Source organism: Hyperolius riggenbachi, chromosome 1 (assembly GCF_040937935.1).
Source record: "Hyperolius riggenbachi isolate aHypRig1 chromosome 1, aHypRig1.pri, whole genome shotgun sequence".
Lineage (NCBI taxonomy): Eukaryota > Metazoa > Chordata > Amphibia > Anura > Hyperoliidae > Hyperolius > Hyperolius riggenbachi.
In genome coordinates, this window is record NC_090646.1 from 369918042 (window position 1) to 369932771 (window position 14730).

General features: G+C 43.5%; 1 protein-coding gene across 2 annotated transcripts in view; it reads left to right on the forward strand.

The window, feature by feature from the left end:
• Positions 1–14730, forward strand: part of SUSD1 (sushi domain containing 1) — a 274290-nt gene that overhangs the window by 67248 nt on the left and 192312 nt on the right. For both annotated transcript variants that reach the window (XM_068234304.1, XM_068234305.1), the window contains 3 exons: positions 450–632; positions 3614–3793; positions 7236–7415. In XM_068234304.1, the coding sequence (XP_068090405.1) occupies positions 450–632; positions 3614–3793; positions 7236–7415 (543 nt within the window). The remainder of the gene's footprint in view (positions 1–449; positions 633–3613; positions 3794–7235; positions 7416–14730) is intronic.

A 14730-nucleotide genomic window follows, 5' to 3' on the forward strand; every position in this document is an offset into this window, starting at 1 on the left:
AAAATCGCCAGGTGTGAATGGTGATTTTTTTGGGTGTTAATCACCAAAAAACGCCAGAGCAAAACGCTAGCAAAATCGCTAGCGTTTTGCGATCAGCAAGTGTGAATGGGCCCTTACTGCATGTAATCCCAGCCTTTGATTTCTGAAAACTATCTATTAAACTGCAAACTCGACATGACACTTCTCATAGGCAAAAATATGTGTCTGGTGTGGTCATAGTCGGGACATGACTGTGACACTTGTGGACCACATGTAGGGAGGGCATCACTGCACTATTACAATTTCAGGGGATGAGGATGTATTTTGACAACACCGTCAATTATGGGAAGGGCTTGGTGGGCTGACTTTGCCAAGGCATTTGTAGTGGTAGAAAGCAATATTTACACTGGCTTGTTAATTAATTTGAGTGAACTACTGTATAATAAATTTAAACACTTTCCTTTTTTAAGCTATTGACTGTGGAATGCCACCAAAACTACAAAATACACATGCGGACTCTGTAAATGGCACCAAGCTTGGAGACAGGATAATATACACATGCAATATTGGATTTATTGCAGAGAAATCGAATGAGACCACAGCTATCTGCTCAAATGACGGTTCATGGCGTGGAGCATTAATAAACTGTAGAGGTGAGCATATATATATATATATATATATATATATATATATATATATATATATATATATATTTATATATATATATATATATATATATACAGTATATATATATATATATATATCTATATATATATATATATATATATATATTTCTAACCTGGAGACAAATTTTCCAAAACAAAGGGCCTTATTCTATTAACTTTTTCTCCAAGGTGATTTTTCACACATTTAGGCACCCTGCACACCTGCATGCTGCGTCGCACCACATTATTCTTCCCTGCCGCATACCCACAGCAAGGGCCAAGCAAATCTATGGAGACTTGCACGCTTCACGCGATGAGACGCAAAGGCTGCAGCGCATTACCACAGGATCCATGCCTACCGCGTGCATGACGGGAGGGCAGTGTGACGTGGCATACATGCATGGTCTGACTGAAATCCCAGTGATCTACTTCCTGCTGGGGGAAGGGTGGCAGTGCTATGCATATGCACCTGTCGCCGGACCGTGGTGCAGCGTCATGTAAAGGCTGATGTCTGCAGTGCTTGCACAGCATCGCACCACTGATATTAGGTGTGCAAACGGCCTCAAACAACCAGAAAGCAAGAAAATATTCAAATGATTGTTACATTACTTTTTCAATTGCAAAGTGCTGAAAAGTTATTTTAAATGGAAGATGAAAAATCATCTTCTATGAGAAAACTTAGGAGAAGGAGTTCATTGAATATAAAGGTCAAAGTTTGCTAACTCAAATTGACTGATCAAACCTCTCGTCAGTTTGTAATTAAATGTAATTAAACATTATCTTTTAGTTTGTTTGCTTGTTTGGTTGGTTTATTTCTAAAAATATTATGAGGTAATGAAATTATGAAGTACCCATATTAAATCTTGTGGCACAGCAGTGAGAAGAGGCTGTGTGTGAGAGACACAGCCAGGAGAGAGAGAGAGGAGCGGGGCAGCAAAGTGCAGTGCTCTTTCTGCTACAGGACCTTGCTGCAGCTACTTCATCCATAGCAGAGACTGCCCTGACTGACTCTGTTCATGGTTTATAACATTGGCACTCCTCCCAATACTAATGGCCCGTACTCACGGGCTGCAGAAGTGGCCTGTCGCCAGCACACGTGAGCGTGCTAGCGACAGGCCGGCGACAGCTTCTCTCCAGGTCCCTCCGCGTACACACGCGGAAGAGGGACCAGCGGCGAGACGGAAGCTGTCGCCGACGTTCCTCCTCCCCCGCCGGAAGCTTCATTCACCTCTATGGAGGTTGCTGTCGCTAGTCCGCGTACTCACGCGGACTAGCGACAGTTGCGGCGGAGGTGCGGCGGCGACTGTTGCCATGCGATTGAAACTTTCAATCGCATGGCGACAAGAGCGGCGGGCGACAGTTCGGGGTGCGCGCGCGTGCGACGGCCCATACTCACGGGCGACCTGTCGCCGCAACACGCGCGCGCCGCGTGTTGAGGCGACAAAAGTCCCTCGTGAGTATGGGCCATTAGAGGCTGAGCCTGGTGACAGATGTCCCCCCTTGCCCTCCCCTAGCTCTGCCTCTTGGAGAAGGACTTGGGGGAGTGGTGGAGTCACAACACAAATCCACCAGCATCCTTTGCTAGGGCCCGATTTCAGACCCTGGTGTTATTTCAAGGCCATATGTGGAATACAGACCCACTACAGACCCCATATGGAAAATCACACTCCATTATGTGTTGTTTAATATATTTTGGCAACTTATTAGGTTTAAAGCAAACTGTAATTTGTAATTTAGGTACTCTTTAACCTCCCTGGCAGTTAATTTTTTTTGCCAAATTGGCAAAAATCCTTTCTTTTTTTATTTATTTTTTTTGGTTTCATGTAAAGCTACCAGAGTGGTAGCTACATGAAACACCACTAGAGGGTGCATGTGTCCCTCTAGTGCGATCGTCGCCGGCATCTATAGCAAGCAGGGGAACGCGTATATAACGCGTTCCCCTGTTTGGCTTCTCCTGTCGCCATAGCGACGATCGGGATGACGTCAGCCGACGTCCTGACGTCAGGCGCACCCGATCCAGCCCATAGCGCTGCCCGGAACTCATTGGTCCGGGCAGCGCAGGGCTCTGGCGGGAGGGGGGGGGCCCTCTTGCGCCGCTGCGTGCGGGTGATCGCCGCAGAGCGGCGGCGATCAAGCTGTGCGCGCGGCTAGCAAAGTGCTGGCTGCGCGCACAGCAATTTACAGTATAAAAATCGCCCCACCAGGGGCTGAGATCTCCCCCTGCGCGGCATAGCCCGAGCTCAGCTCGGGCTTACCGCCAGGGAGGTTAAAGAGGAACTCCAGTGAAAATAATGCAATTAAAAAAGTGCTTCATTTTTACCATAATTATGTATAAATGATTTAGTCAGTGTTTGCCCATTGTAAAATATTTCCTCTCCCTGATTTATATTCTGACATTTATCACATGGTGACATTTTTACTGCTGGCAGGTGATGTAGCTGCTGCTTGCTTTTTTGGTAGTTGGGAACAGCTGTAAACAGCTAATTCCCACAATGCAACAGGGTTCACAGACAGGAAACTGCCAAGAGTAGGTACTCAGAATTTCTATGTGGGAGGGGTTCCACCACAATATCAGCCATACAGCACCTCCTGATGGTCTGTTTGTGAAAAGGAATAGATTTCTCATGTAAAAGGGAGCATCAGCTACTGATTGGGATAAAGTTCAATTCTTGGTCTGAGTTTTTCTTTAAAGATGGCCCATTTATACCCCTCTGGACACATTTTTTTTCTAGAATTACAGATTTATATCACAATTCCAGATGAAGTTCAGAGCTGTCTCCTCTCCTTATACATTGTTGCTGCAGGCTTGTTAGCTCCTAAAGCCCTTCAAGACCTGCATGCAAGTGAACCTAAAAGAGAAGCTGCTGTTGTACAAACAAAAGGTGATAAAGCCAAATGCTAACTTTAATTATGACTTATCTGATCATTCCACTGAATTATGTCTATTGCTTTCTATTTCTGTTTTCCAGCTATTGATTGTGGGCTCCCACAAGTTTTGCCAGATACGGTAATCCGTGTGTTTAACAGCAGCTCATATGGGAGCAAAGTTACATTTACATGTGCAAACGGATTTACTGCAGTGAGTGGAGAGAGTACATCAGTCTGCAGCACAGCAGGACAGTGGGAAGGTGCTAGCTTGGTGTGTAGAGGTAAGGAAAGCAACTCATTTATAGAATATAATGGCAAATACTTAAAGGACACCTAAAGTGAGAGGAATATGGAGGCTGCCATATTTATTTCCTTTTAAACAATACCAGTTGCCTGGCAGTCCTGCTGATCATTCTGGCATCAGTAGTGGCTCAATCACATGCCTGAAACAAGCATGCAGGTAATCTTGTCAGATATTTGTCTGAAACATTTGATCCACATGCATATTCTGAGTCTGTGGCTTAAGATATTAGAGGCAGAGAATCAGCAGGACAGCCAGGCAAGGGGTATTTTTTAAAGGAAATAAATATGGCAGCAACCACATCTCTCTCATTTCAGGTTCCCTTTAACCTCCCTGGCATTCAATTTCCTCAGGAATTCTGTGCAAAAAGTGATCCAATTAATTTTCATAACCTTTTTTTTCTGTAACTTGCCAAAATGTGTCAAGCAAGGGTCTAGTATACAGTGCAGGAGAGTATTGCCGTGTATGCAGTTCAATACTGTTCATAGCATGTTTTGTATTGACGTGTATAACCGTCAATACTGCTGTGGAGGTTAAACAGGCGAACAGTAGAAAAAAGAGGCATGAAATTGAATAAATATTCCTGTGCATTTTGACAGAAATAGCTGCAGCAAAATTCCAAGTTCTGCCAATCTCTTGCAGCCATTAGCAAGTGAAGCGATAGTGTCATGGTAACACCATGAGTTCTCAGTATTATACAGTATTCATGAAATGGTATTTGGATCGTATAGCTTGACTTAATGCAGCCAACAGAGAATGTAATGTTACGCTCACAGTGGGCACTGCATTCTCGAAAATGTAACACAACAGAACAGAAAAGTCACACTGCACGTTCTCAGCGCATATAGTGAACCATACAGTCAATGAAAAGTGTTTTACTGTCACTGTTAACATGTGCTTTTGGGGTAATGCACTGCATGCAGTGCATTGGGATGCCCCATACTGTTAGATTGCACCGGATGCACTATGAATGTGGCATAGCTTTTACATTGCAGTGCGACATTTTGCATTGCAGTGCGTCAGCTACATCACACCGCAACTCCCCACTGTGAATAGGGCCTAAGGGACACCTTACTTTTAGGATTATTGGACAGGACAGAGGTTAAACTCTCTTGTGGATATAGGATTTAATTTATTTGAGCAAATGTTTCTTGCACTGACATACAGTGGCTTGCAAAAGTATTCGGCCCCCTTGAAGTTTTCCACATTTTGTCATATTACTGCCACAAACATTAATCAATTTTATTGGAATTCCACGTGAAAGACCAATACAAAGTGGTGTACATGTGAGAAGTGGAACGAAAATCATACATGAATCCAAACATTTTTTACAAATAAATAACTGCAAAGTGGGGTATGCGTAATTATTCGGCCCCCTGAGTTAATACTTTGTAGAACCACCTTTTGCTGCAATTACAGCTGCCAGTCTTTATTGCATATCTCTACCAGCTTTGCACATCTAGAGACTGAAATCCTTGCCCATTCTTCTTTGCAAAACAGCTCCAGCTCAGTCAGATTATATGGACAGAGTTTGTGAACAGCAGTTTTCAGATCTTGCCACAGATTCTCGATTGGATTTAGATCTGGACTTTGGCTGGGCCATTCTAACACATGGATATGTTTTGTTTTAAACTATTCCATTGTTGCCCTGGCTTTATGTTTAGGGTTGTTGTCCTGCTGGAAGGTGAACCTCCACCGCAGTCTCAAGTCTTTTGCAGACTCCAAGAGGTTTTCTTCCAAGATTGCCCTGTATTTGGCTCCATCCATCTTCCCTAGGGATGCTCATTCGGATTCCGCGGAAATGCAATTTCTGAAATTCCGATCGGATATTGCATTTCCGCATCGGAATGCGGAAATCGGTAATGCACGTGCATTATGCGGATTTCCGCCGGAAATTGCGGAATTTCCGCCGGAAATCGCGGAAATTCTGCCCGACTTTAACATCGATTTTCTCAAAAACTATAAGGTCTTTTTGAAAACTTTTTTTGTATCTTGTTCAGGAGATTCTGCTTAATAAACCCTGAAAATTTGGAGTTTCTAGGACTTATGGGGGCTTTGTTATTAACTGCTAAATTCGGCAGATTTTTACTGTAATGTAAAATGCAGAAAATCTGCATCTGCCTATTTTCTGCATTTACATTACAGTAAAAATCCGCTGACTTTAGCGGTTAATAGCAAAGCCCCCGTAAGACCTAGAAACATCAAATTTTCAGGGTTTGTTAAACAAAATTGCCTGAACAAGATGCAAAAAAAAGTCTTAAAAAAGACCTTATAGTTTTTGAGAAAATCGATGTTAAAGTCGGGCGGAATTTCCGCGATTTCCGGCGGAAATTCCGCATCGGAATGCGGAAATTGGTAGCGGAAAACAGCTTCCCTGTCCCTGCTGAAGAGAAGCACCCCCAGAAGCACCCCCAGAGCATGATGCTGCCACCACCATATTTCACAGTGGGGATGGTGTGTTCAGGGTGATGTTAGTTTTCCACCACACATAGCGTTTTGCATTTTGGCCAAAAAGTTCCATTTTGGTCTCATCTGACCAGAGCGGCTTCTTCCACATGTTTGCTGTGTCCCCCACATGGCTTGTGGCAAACTGCAAACGGGACTTCTTATGCTTTTCTCTTAACAATGGCTTTCTTCTTGCCACTCTTCCATAAAGGCCAACTTTGTGCAGTACACGACTAATAGTTGTTCTATGGACAGATTCCCCCACCTGAGCTGTAGATCTCTGCAGCTCATCCAGAGTCACCATGGGTCTCTTGATTGCATTTCTGATCAGCGCTCTCCTTGTTTGGCCTGTGAGTTTAGGTGGACGGCCTTGTCTTGGTAGGTTTACAGTTGTGCCATACTCCTTCCATTTCTGAATGAACAGTGCTCCGTGGGATGTTCAAGGCTTTGGAAATCTTTTTGTAGCCTAAGCCTGCTTTAAATTTTTTAATAACTTTATCCCTGACCTGTCTGGTGTGTTCTTTGGGCTTCATGGTGTTGTTGCTCCCAATATTCTCTTAGACAACTTCTGAGGCCGTCACAGAGCAGCTGTATTTGTACTGACATTAGATTACACACGGGTGCACTCTATTTAGTCATTAGCACTCATCAGGCAATGTCTATGGGCAACTGACTGCACTCAGACCAACGGGGGCTGAATAATTACGCACACCCCACTTTGCAGTTATTTATTTGTAAAAAAATGTTTGGAATCATGTATGATTTTCATTCCACTTCTCATGTGTACACCACTTTGTATTGGTCTTTCATGTGAAATTCCAATAACATTGATTCATGTTCATGATTCATGTTTGTGGCAGTAACGTGACAAAATGTGGAAAACTTCAAGGGGACCGAATACTTTTGCAAGCCACTGTATAAGGCATAGTATTTCTGTGCAGTGTAATGATTAATAAATGCCAATATAATCGTAACAGTTGCAGACTGCGGGCCTCCACCTTCTGTACAGAATGCCACACCAGGCCTGTCCTGGAACACTACATATGGAAGCACACTTACTTACCAGTGTTCATCTGGTTACATCCGGACCAGTGGCAATGAGACTGCTACATGTAATGAAGAAGGACAATGGGTTGGAGCTAATCTTGTGTGTAGAGGTAAGTTTTATTACTGTATTCCTCATGTTTTATTTCTTATTAAGAAGTGCATGGACCTAATGGATGATAAAACGAGTGCTCAACCACATGGGACATTTAAGCTATCTGCAATATTAGCCAATGCCTTGCTGACAGTGTCTCATTTACATCACATCAAACTCAGTGGCCTCAATTCACGGAGCATTATCAAACGTTTATCAAACACTTTATCAAACGTTTGATAATTTACCTCATGGGTAAAATCTAATTTTAAATTCACTAAGGTGTTCTATATTTATCGAATGTTTTACCGATAAAACGTTCAACAAATATATAACACCATTGGCCTCAATTCACGGAGCATTATCAAACGTTTATCAAACACTTTATCAAACGTTTGATAATTTACCTCATGGGTAAAATCTCATTTTAAATTCACTAAGGTGTTATATACTTATGGAATGTTTTACCGATAAAACGTTCAACAAATATATAACACCTTAGTGAATTCAAAATTAGATTTTACCCATGAGGTAAATTATCAAACGTTTGATAAAGTGTTTGATAAACGTTTGATAATGCTCCATGAATTGAGGACTTAAGGCCTCAATTCACAGAGTTTTATCAAACACTTTATCAAACGTTTAATAAACGTTTGATAAATTACCTCATAGGTAAAATCTAATTTTGTATTCACTAAGGTGTTATATATTTATCGAATGTTTTACCGATAAAACGTTCAACAAATATATAACACCTTAGGCCTCAATTCACAGAGCTTTACCAAACACTTTATCAAACGTTTGATAATTTTACTCATGGGTAAAATCTAATTTTGAATTCACTGAGGTGTTATAGATTTATTGATCATTTCATCGATAAAACATTCGATAAATCTATAACACCTTAGTGAATTCAAAATTAGATTTTACCCATGAGGAAAATTATCAAACGTTTGATAAACGTTTGATAAAGTGTTTGATAAAGCTCAGTGAATTGAGGCCTAAGTGAGATTTTACCCATGAGGTAAATTATCAAACGTTTGATAAAGTGTTTGATAAACGTTTGATAATGCTCCGTGAATTGAGGCCAGTTAGTGTCCTAAAAATCTCATGAGAAAGGTGTCAATAAAAGCTTAGTGATATGGGGTTTCCTTTCAGAAAAGCCTTGGCATCCTTACCTGCTGTACCTTTTGTGTGTTTCCAGGTTTGTTAAATATATCAGCTTAAATTAGCAGAGGTTTCATAAGGGCTAGTTCACACTTTTAGATGCTTTCCACCAGCATTTCAGTGCTTTGCTGATCTCTGGCATTCAACAAAGCGCTGTGACAGTGTATCCCTATGGGACCATTCTCACTGCAGCGTTTGTAATTTGTATAACTTGCAAGCACGCTCCATGCAGCATTTCCGGAATGATCATGATGTGATTCGTGTTCCCCTAAATGAGAATCGCAAGGCACAATCACCAGTAAAATTGCACCCCAAAAAATTGCACAGCTAAATTGCAATTTCTAGGCATCTGCAATTGCATTTTGCGATCCTAGAGTGAATCTAGCCTAAGGCTGCTTACACACAGGGATGTTACAGGCGCACGTTAGTGCGCCTGTAACGCTCCCCCAACGCACAGCAATGTAACACAAGTGGGCTGTTCACACAGCCCACGTTGCGTTACATGTAACGCTGCACGTTCTCCGCAAAGTGCAGCATGCTACGGCGTTGGAGCGGCTATAGCCGCGTTAGACTGTTTGCACATGCGCAGTGGGGGGTGGAGAGGAGGCGGGGAGAGCCAGCTACAGTAGCCGCGCACATGGCTACTTAATATTCACTGCACTGGCGGGCGCTGATTGGCCGGCGGGACCACGTGATGCGGAGTGTCTCGCTCCGCATCACGTGGACCCGCGGGCCAATCAGCGCCACTCTGGGAGACATTATAGGAATCGAGCCGCCTAACGCGGCTCACTCTACCGTCGGCTCTTGCAGCACCATACGTTGTGTTAGGTGCACGTTATGCGACCTTAACGTAGCACCTAACGCAACGTCTTGGTGTGCAAGTAGCCTAAATGGACTGTGTTTTTTATGGGACTTCCATTTCCCGCATGAGAAGGGCTGATCATTGTATTTTTAAAGGGAACCTAAAGTGACACTAAAGACTCCAGTTTGACTTACTTGGGCTTCTTCTAGCCCCCTGTAGTTGTCCAGGTCCCTCACTGTCTTTTCACTCTCCCCCCTCAGCCATTGTACCCGTCTGAGAGCTGCAGGTGCGCATCTCAATGGCAGGGAGTGTTCTGCATTTGCGGAGTTTGAAAAAAATTGCAACTGCAAATGGGCACAATGCTTACGGCCATGGGAGTGCAATCAAGGCATGCGTGGCCCGGGGCAGTGCTTGCGCAGTAGCCCATGGATGGCTGAGTTAACCAGATTTCAGGCAGGCACAGTGGCTGAATTGAGAAGAGTAGAACGGCAGCTAGGACCAGGATGGCTACAAAGGGCTGAAAGAAGCCCTGGATAAGTTGAACTGGGAACCTTATGGTGGCCATACATGGTACAATTTTTTTTATACAATCTTACCATTTCTATGTAGTATAGGAGTAAATTAAGTGAATATACCGAAAGGATAATTTAGGCAGTTCCCTTATATTACATAGAAATGGTAAGATTGTATGAAAACATTGTACCATGTATGGCCACCATAAGTGTCACTTTAGGTTCCTTTTGAAGTGAAGAATGGGGATCAATGGCATTTAATTCAAACACCACTTCACCAGTTTGCGGTCATTCTCCACTTTTAAGAGTGGCAATCCACAGCTGCAATGCAAGTCAAAGGGCCATGGACTACGCCGATGTCTTGCAAAGTGTCCATTCCCACCTCCAATTTATAGCTCTATTCAGGAGAATCAAAGATTTGATCACCACTTTATTGCAATTACAGTAGGCGAAATTAAGCACTGATTGCCACCATAAAAATAATCAGGTTGCCCCTTTCTAAGTATGAAAAATCTTAAAGGGATGAACTGATTCTTAAAAAGTGATGATTAAATAAGTTTTTCATTATAAACAGGGTACTATGCATCCGGCTGCCATGCTGATCTTTTTAGCTGCAGTGGTGATTGAGTCACATGTCTTTAGGCTAGGATGCAGCGAGCGGAGTTCTGCATACTTGTTGGGGTTCTGACTATGACTTAGAAGATATAAGCAGCAGAATATCAGAAATACATAATTCTATAAATAAATGTATAAATACCAAATCAGCACTTAGTTATATCATCCATAAGCCCCTCTAAAAGTAGAAACAATAGGGGGTATGCACTAAACGGCTTTGATCAGTGCATAAAGTCACACATTATTACCCAATTTAGTGCATACATCAGAATGTTCCCTAGCACCATCAACTGCTTTGAGGTAAAGGGGATGTATTTTAGCACTAAAGTAATCCACAGTTTGGCATGCAGGCTCCTGCAGCATAACTGTATGTCTGTATATTGACTGTTTCGGACCGCACTCCTTGAAATCTATGCCCTGTTTGTGCCCTGTTATACCTGCCAAGGCTTAGATTTCAATCACCTACACCGCACGGTCCCGTCACTCTCGCCACTATCACCTTCGCTGCACCTATGTGTTTGGCTCATGACCGAGCAGAAGCTTCCAGGTCAACACACTGGTAAACTGTAATATCGCCCTCTTGAGCCATAGGAAAACATGGACATTACCTTGCACATCATTTGTCATTTAGTTATAACTGACAACAACTGATATATTTCAGTTCTGACAAAATCTTGTCAGAACTGGAAGGAATCAGTCTTAGAAGAAAATGGTGAGCTTCTGAGAGGAACTGATGGCGAGGTATGTATGTAATATTCATTTGCAGGTACATCATGTGTTTATTTTAAATCATTTTACTCAGTACAGGTTCACTTTAAGGGGCCAGAGCCATCCAGTACCTGAGTGGTTAAATAACAGTAGATAATGGAATTTATAAATGCATGCAGGTTGTCACAATGTCCCAGATAAGTACCTGCAGTAGACATTGGCAGCTGATAATTAAATTCTCTATCTATAATACAAATATACTAATTATTTCATTTGAAATGTTAAATTATTTATGGCACAACAATCACTGCAGAGTTATAAAGATACCATATAGCATGGTGACGAAGAGCAGGAGTAAGTGTCTTATTGAAAGCATAAAACATCAAAGCCATAGGTAATCAGTAACACACAGCAGTAGCAGCCTAAGCAGTTAGTAAAGCAAGAGCAAGTTCCTAGATCATGTGAAAGGTCCTGACATGTACAATCTTCAAAGCCTATAAAGGGCCTTAGCCAAATATATGACACACAGTTCTGGCACAATTCCAGCAATATAGACTGCAAGGCAAGGTAAACAGCATTTGGAAACTATTCACAGGCCTCACTGTGTACAGTATACATGGAGCAGCTGTAGTCACCTCACATGAAAGAAATGTGTGTTTATTGCGTCTCCTCGAGGCATTCTATTTTAGTGCCAATCAAAGTTCAAGGGAGACAAGTGTCTGTTCAGACCCACAACTGACCTGCCGCTCATTTTGCTGGTGGGTTCCATAACCACACCCAACCTGTGAGTGTTTGAACCCACAATATGACCTGAACATGTGTACATAAATAATGCCAAGGAGATGAGGTCACATTTTCTCTCACTGTGTTACCACACCACACACAGGCAGATTTGATCTGCCAGATAATTTCCAGATGAAGATATTTTATCAAGAGTGCAGGTAGTTTCTGAACGAAATTTGCAGTGAAGTGCTGGATGTTTCTTTGATACATGCAGCGCGGCCTGAGAAAGGAGTACTTTACCCTGAAACGCTGCACTATGTGCTGTAGATGTAGATGCAATAAAACAGAGTAACCAAGCAGCTCAGGGTGACCCAAACTACTAGGAATGTATAGGGGGGATAATTTGCATATTCAGTAGTAGTGCATTGTGGGTAACCACAAATGTTTACTTATAGCTGAATTATTGCAGATTTTCTTCTGTTTTAAGAAGGCAAATATGCAATAAAAGAGCACTGAAATTACTTCTTTGGATGGTGCTGGTCTATACCAAACACATAAATAGGTACCCAAAATGTAACTAGGGGGGGCGGAGCTAGCGATGGCCGCGTGAGGACGTTTGGTGAAAGAGCTCCCGCTTCCTTCTACCCTTTTAGGAGATAAAGACTGATATCCCCCACTGACCTGCTACCTGAATATGTCAGGGAGACCTAAAAGAACCTCCAGCATTGACCCACAACAGCAGAAATCTACTCCCGTGCAGTCAAAAGTGACCCGATACCTCCAAAGGAACGAGGCCACACAGACCCCTGTCAAAATGGCCGCTGAAGCGCCTTCTCCCAGCGGAAAGCAGAAGCCTCCTGAGGAAGAGTCCTCCACAGCTAAATCGCTAAGCGAAATCAGAGACTTCCTCCATAGCTTGCCGACTAAAGCTGATCTGGATGAATTAGCTGTTCGTATCACCACTGCCACCCACGCAGAGCTACAGGAGGTGCAAGAGGAGGTGAGGGATCATGGCGGCCGGCTTGCGGCCTTAGAAGCAGACGTGACGGCTATGAAAGCTGAAATCCGAACATTGACCGCGCAAAATGAGCAGCAAAAAGCCATTAATTCTATATTCAGGGTAAATACGGAAGATCTGCAAAATAGAAGTAGGAGATGTAACATAAGAATACGGGGCCTTCCCGAAACTGTTACTGCGTCACAGCTAGGCCCCACTATGACCGCCATTTTCAACCAGCTTCTTAAGCAACCTGATGATGCCGAATTGAAAATGGATCGCATACATAGAGCTCTGCGGTCACAGCCACTGAATGGGAACCCTCCAAGGGATGTTATATGCCGAATACATTATTTTAACGTAAAAGAGGCTATAATGAAGGCCGCCAGGAACGCCATGACGATCGAGCATGAAGGACATAAACTGCTATTGTTCCAAGATTTGGCCCCAACTACCCTGCTACAAAGAAGAGCCTTACAACCTCTGCTGAAAGTCTTACAAGAGGAGGGCGCATCGTACAAATGGGGGTTTCCCTTTCAACTTCATATCCTGAAAGAAGATAAGAGCTTCACGCTTAAACAACCCTCGGAGCTGCCTGATCTTTTCACTGCATTGGATCTACCGAAGATAGACCTACCAGAATGGCAGCCGGACAAGTTCGGTATCGGTCTCCCACAGCGTCAGCGGAGGTTAGGTCAAGGAAAACGGCAGCAACAGATGGAATGACAACTTACTGATCTGGGCCTTTCATGGTCGCCTGCCTGAAGAAAGAAGAACCTTTTACACCAGCGCACAGCTAAGTAATATATGTATGGGGGTCCTTCACACTCTAGAAACTTGGGCAATCTACCTTATCCGTATAGCCCTGCACGAGGGGCCTGGGCACGCTACTTGGGAGGGACGCATATAAGGGGAAAGTATGTCACACACTTGGATTAACTTTGACCGATATTTGGAGAATCTGTACATTCCCACGGGCAAGAACTCTCCACCCCTGTCTTTTCCTCCTCCGCTGGGACTCAGATGGGTGCAGGAAGAAAACTTTTCGTTGCCGTCTGCAGCAGTTGCCCTAATGTTTGCATATAGCGGGGATAGACACTGGGGAATGCCACTGCAGCGTGGGGGGTATAGATCTGGTTGGGCCCTATTGTTGGCGTGGCTGCTCACCCGTGCCGGACAGATATGATTACCACATATGCTCCCTGGATCACTTTAATGGAAAGGGAGTCTGGTACTTCCATGATCTTTAAGGTTTACTAATAGAAATGGTTATTTCATATTGAAATGTTCGTTTTGCTTGTCTGGCGCGGCGGCATGCCTGCTATACACTTAAGGGCCGTGGCCTCATGTTCGTGTTATGCGGACGGTGTGGCGGGCATGACGCCGCGCCGGGCCAAATCCTCTATGTGGATGTACTTATTATTCGGTTTATTATAGTTATGTTTTCTCCTACGCAAATACATGGCGACACGAAGCTCTACTAGCTCCCAAGATCCCCGTGAATAACACACATAAGGCCAGATAACACGGGTGCCCGCACACGGGGGACGAGCCGCCGCCTTATCTCCCTCTTGCAAATATTGGTCGAGACTCAAATAGGCATCATTGGACTACTGGGCCCTGCTCCTGCCTTAACATAGGATGGGCACACGACCTAGTGGCTTAAATGACAACCCCGGGGGAAAGACAGAGGAAGGTCTTAGTTAAATATGCTCCATCCTGAGCTGAGGCCAGATCCCCTAGTTATGTAAACTAACGTATTCTTGCCTCTCCACCCTTGTAGAGGGACGGAGAACGGCCTCTATATCTC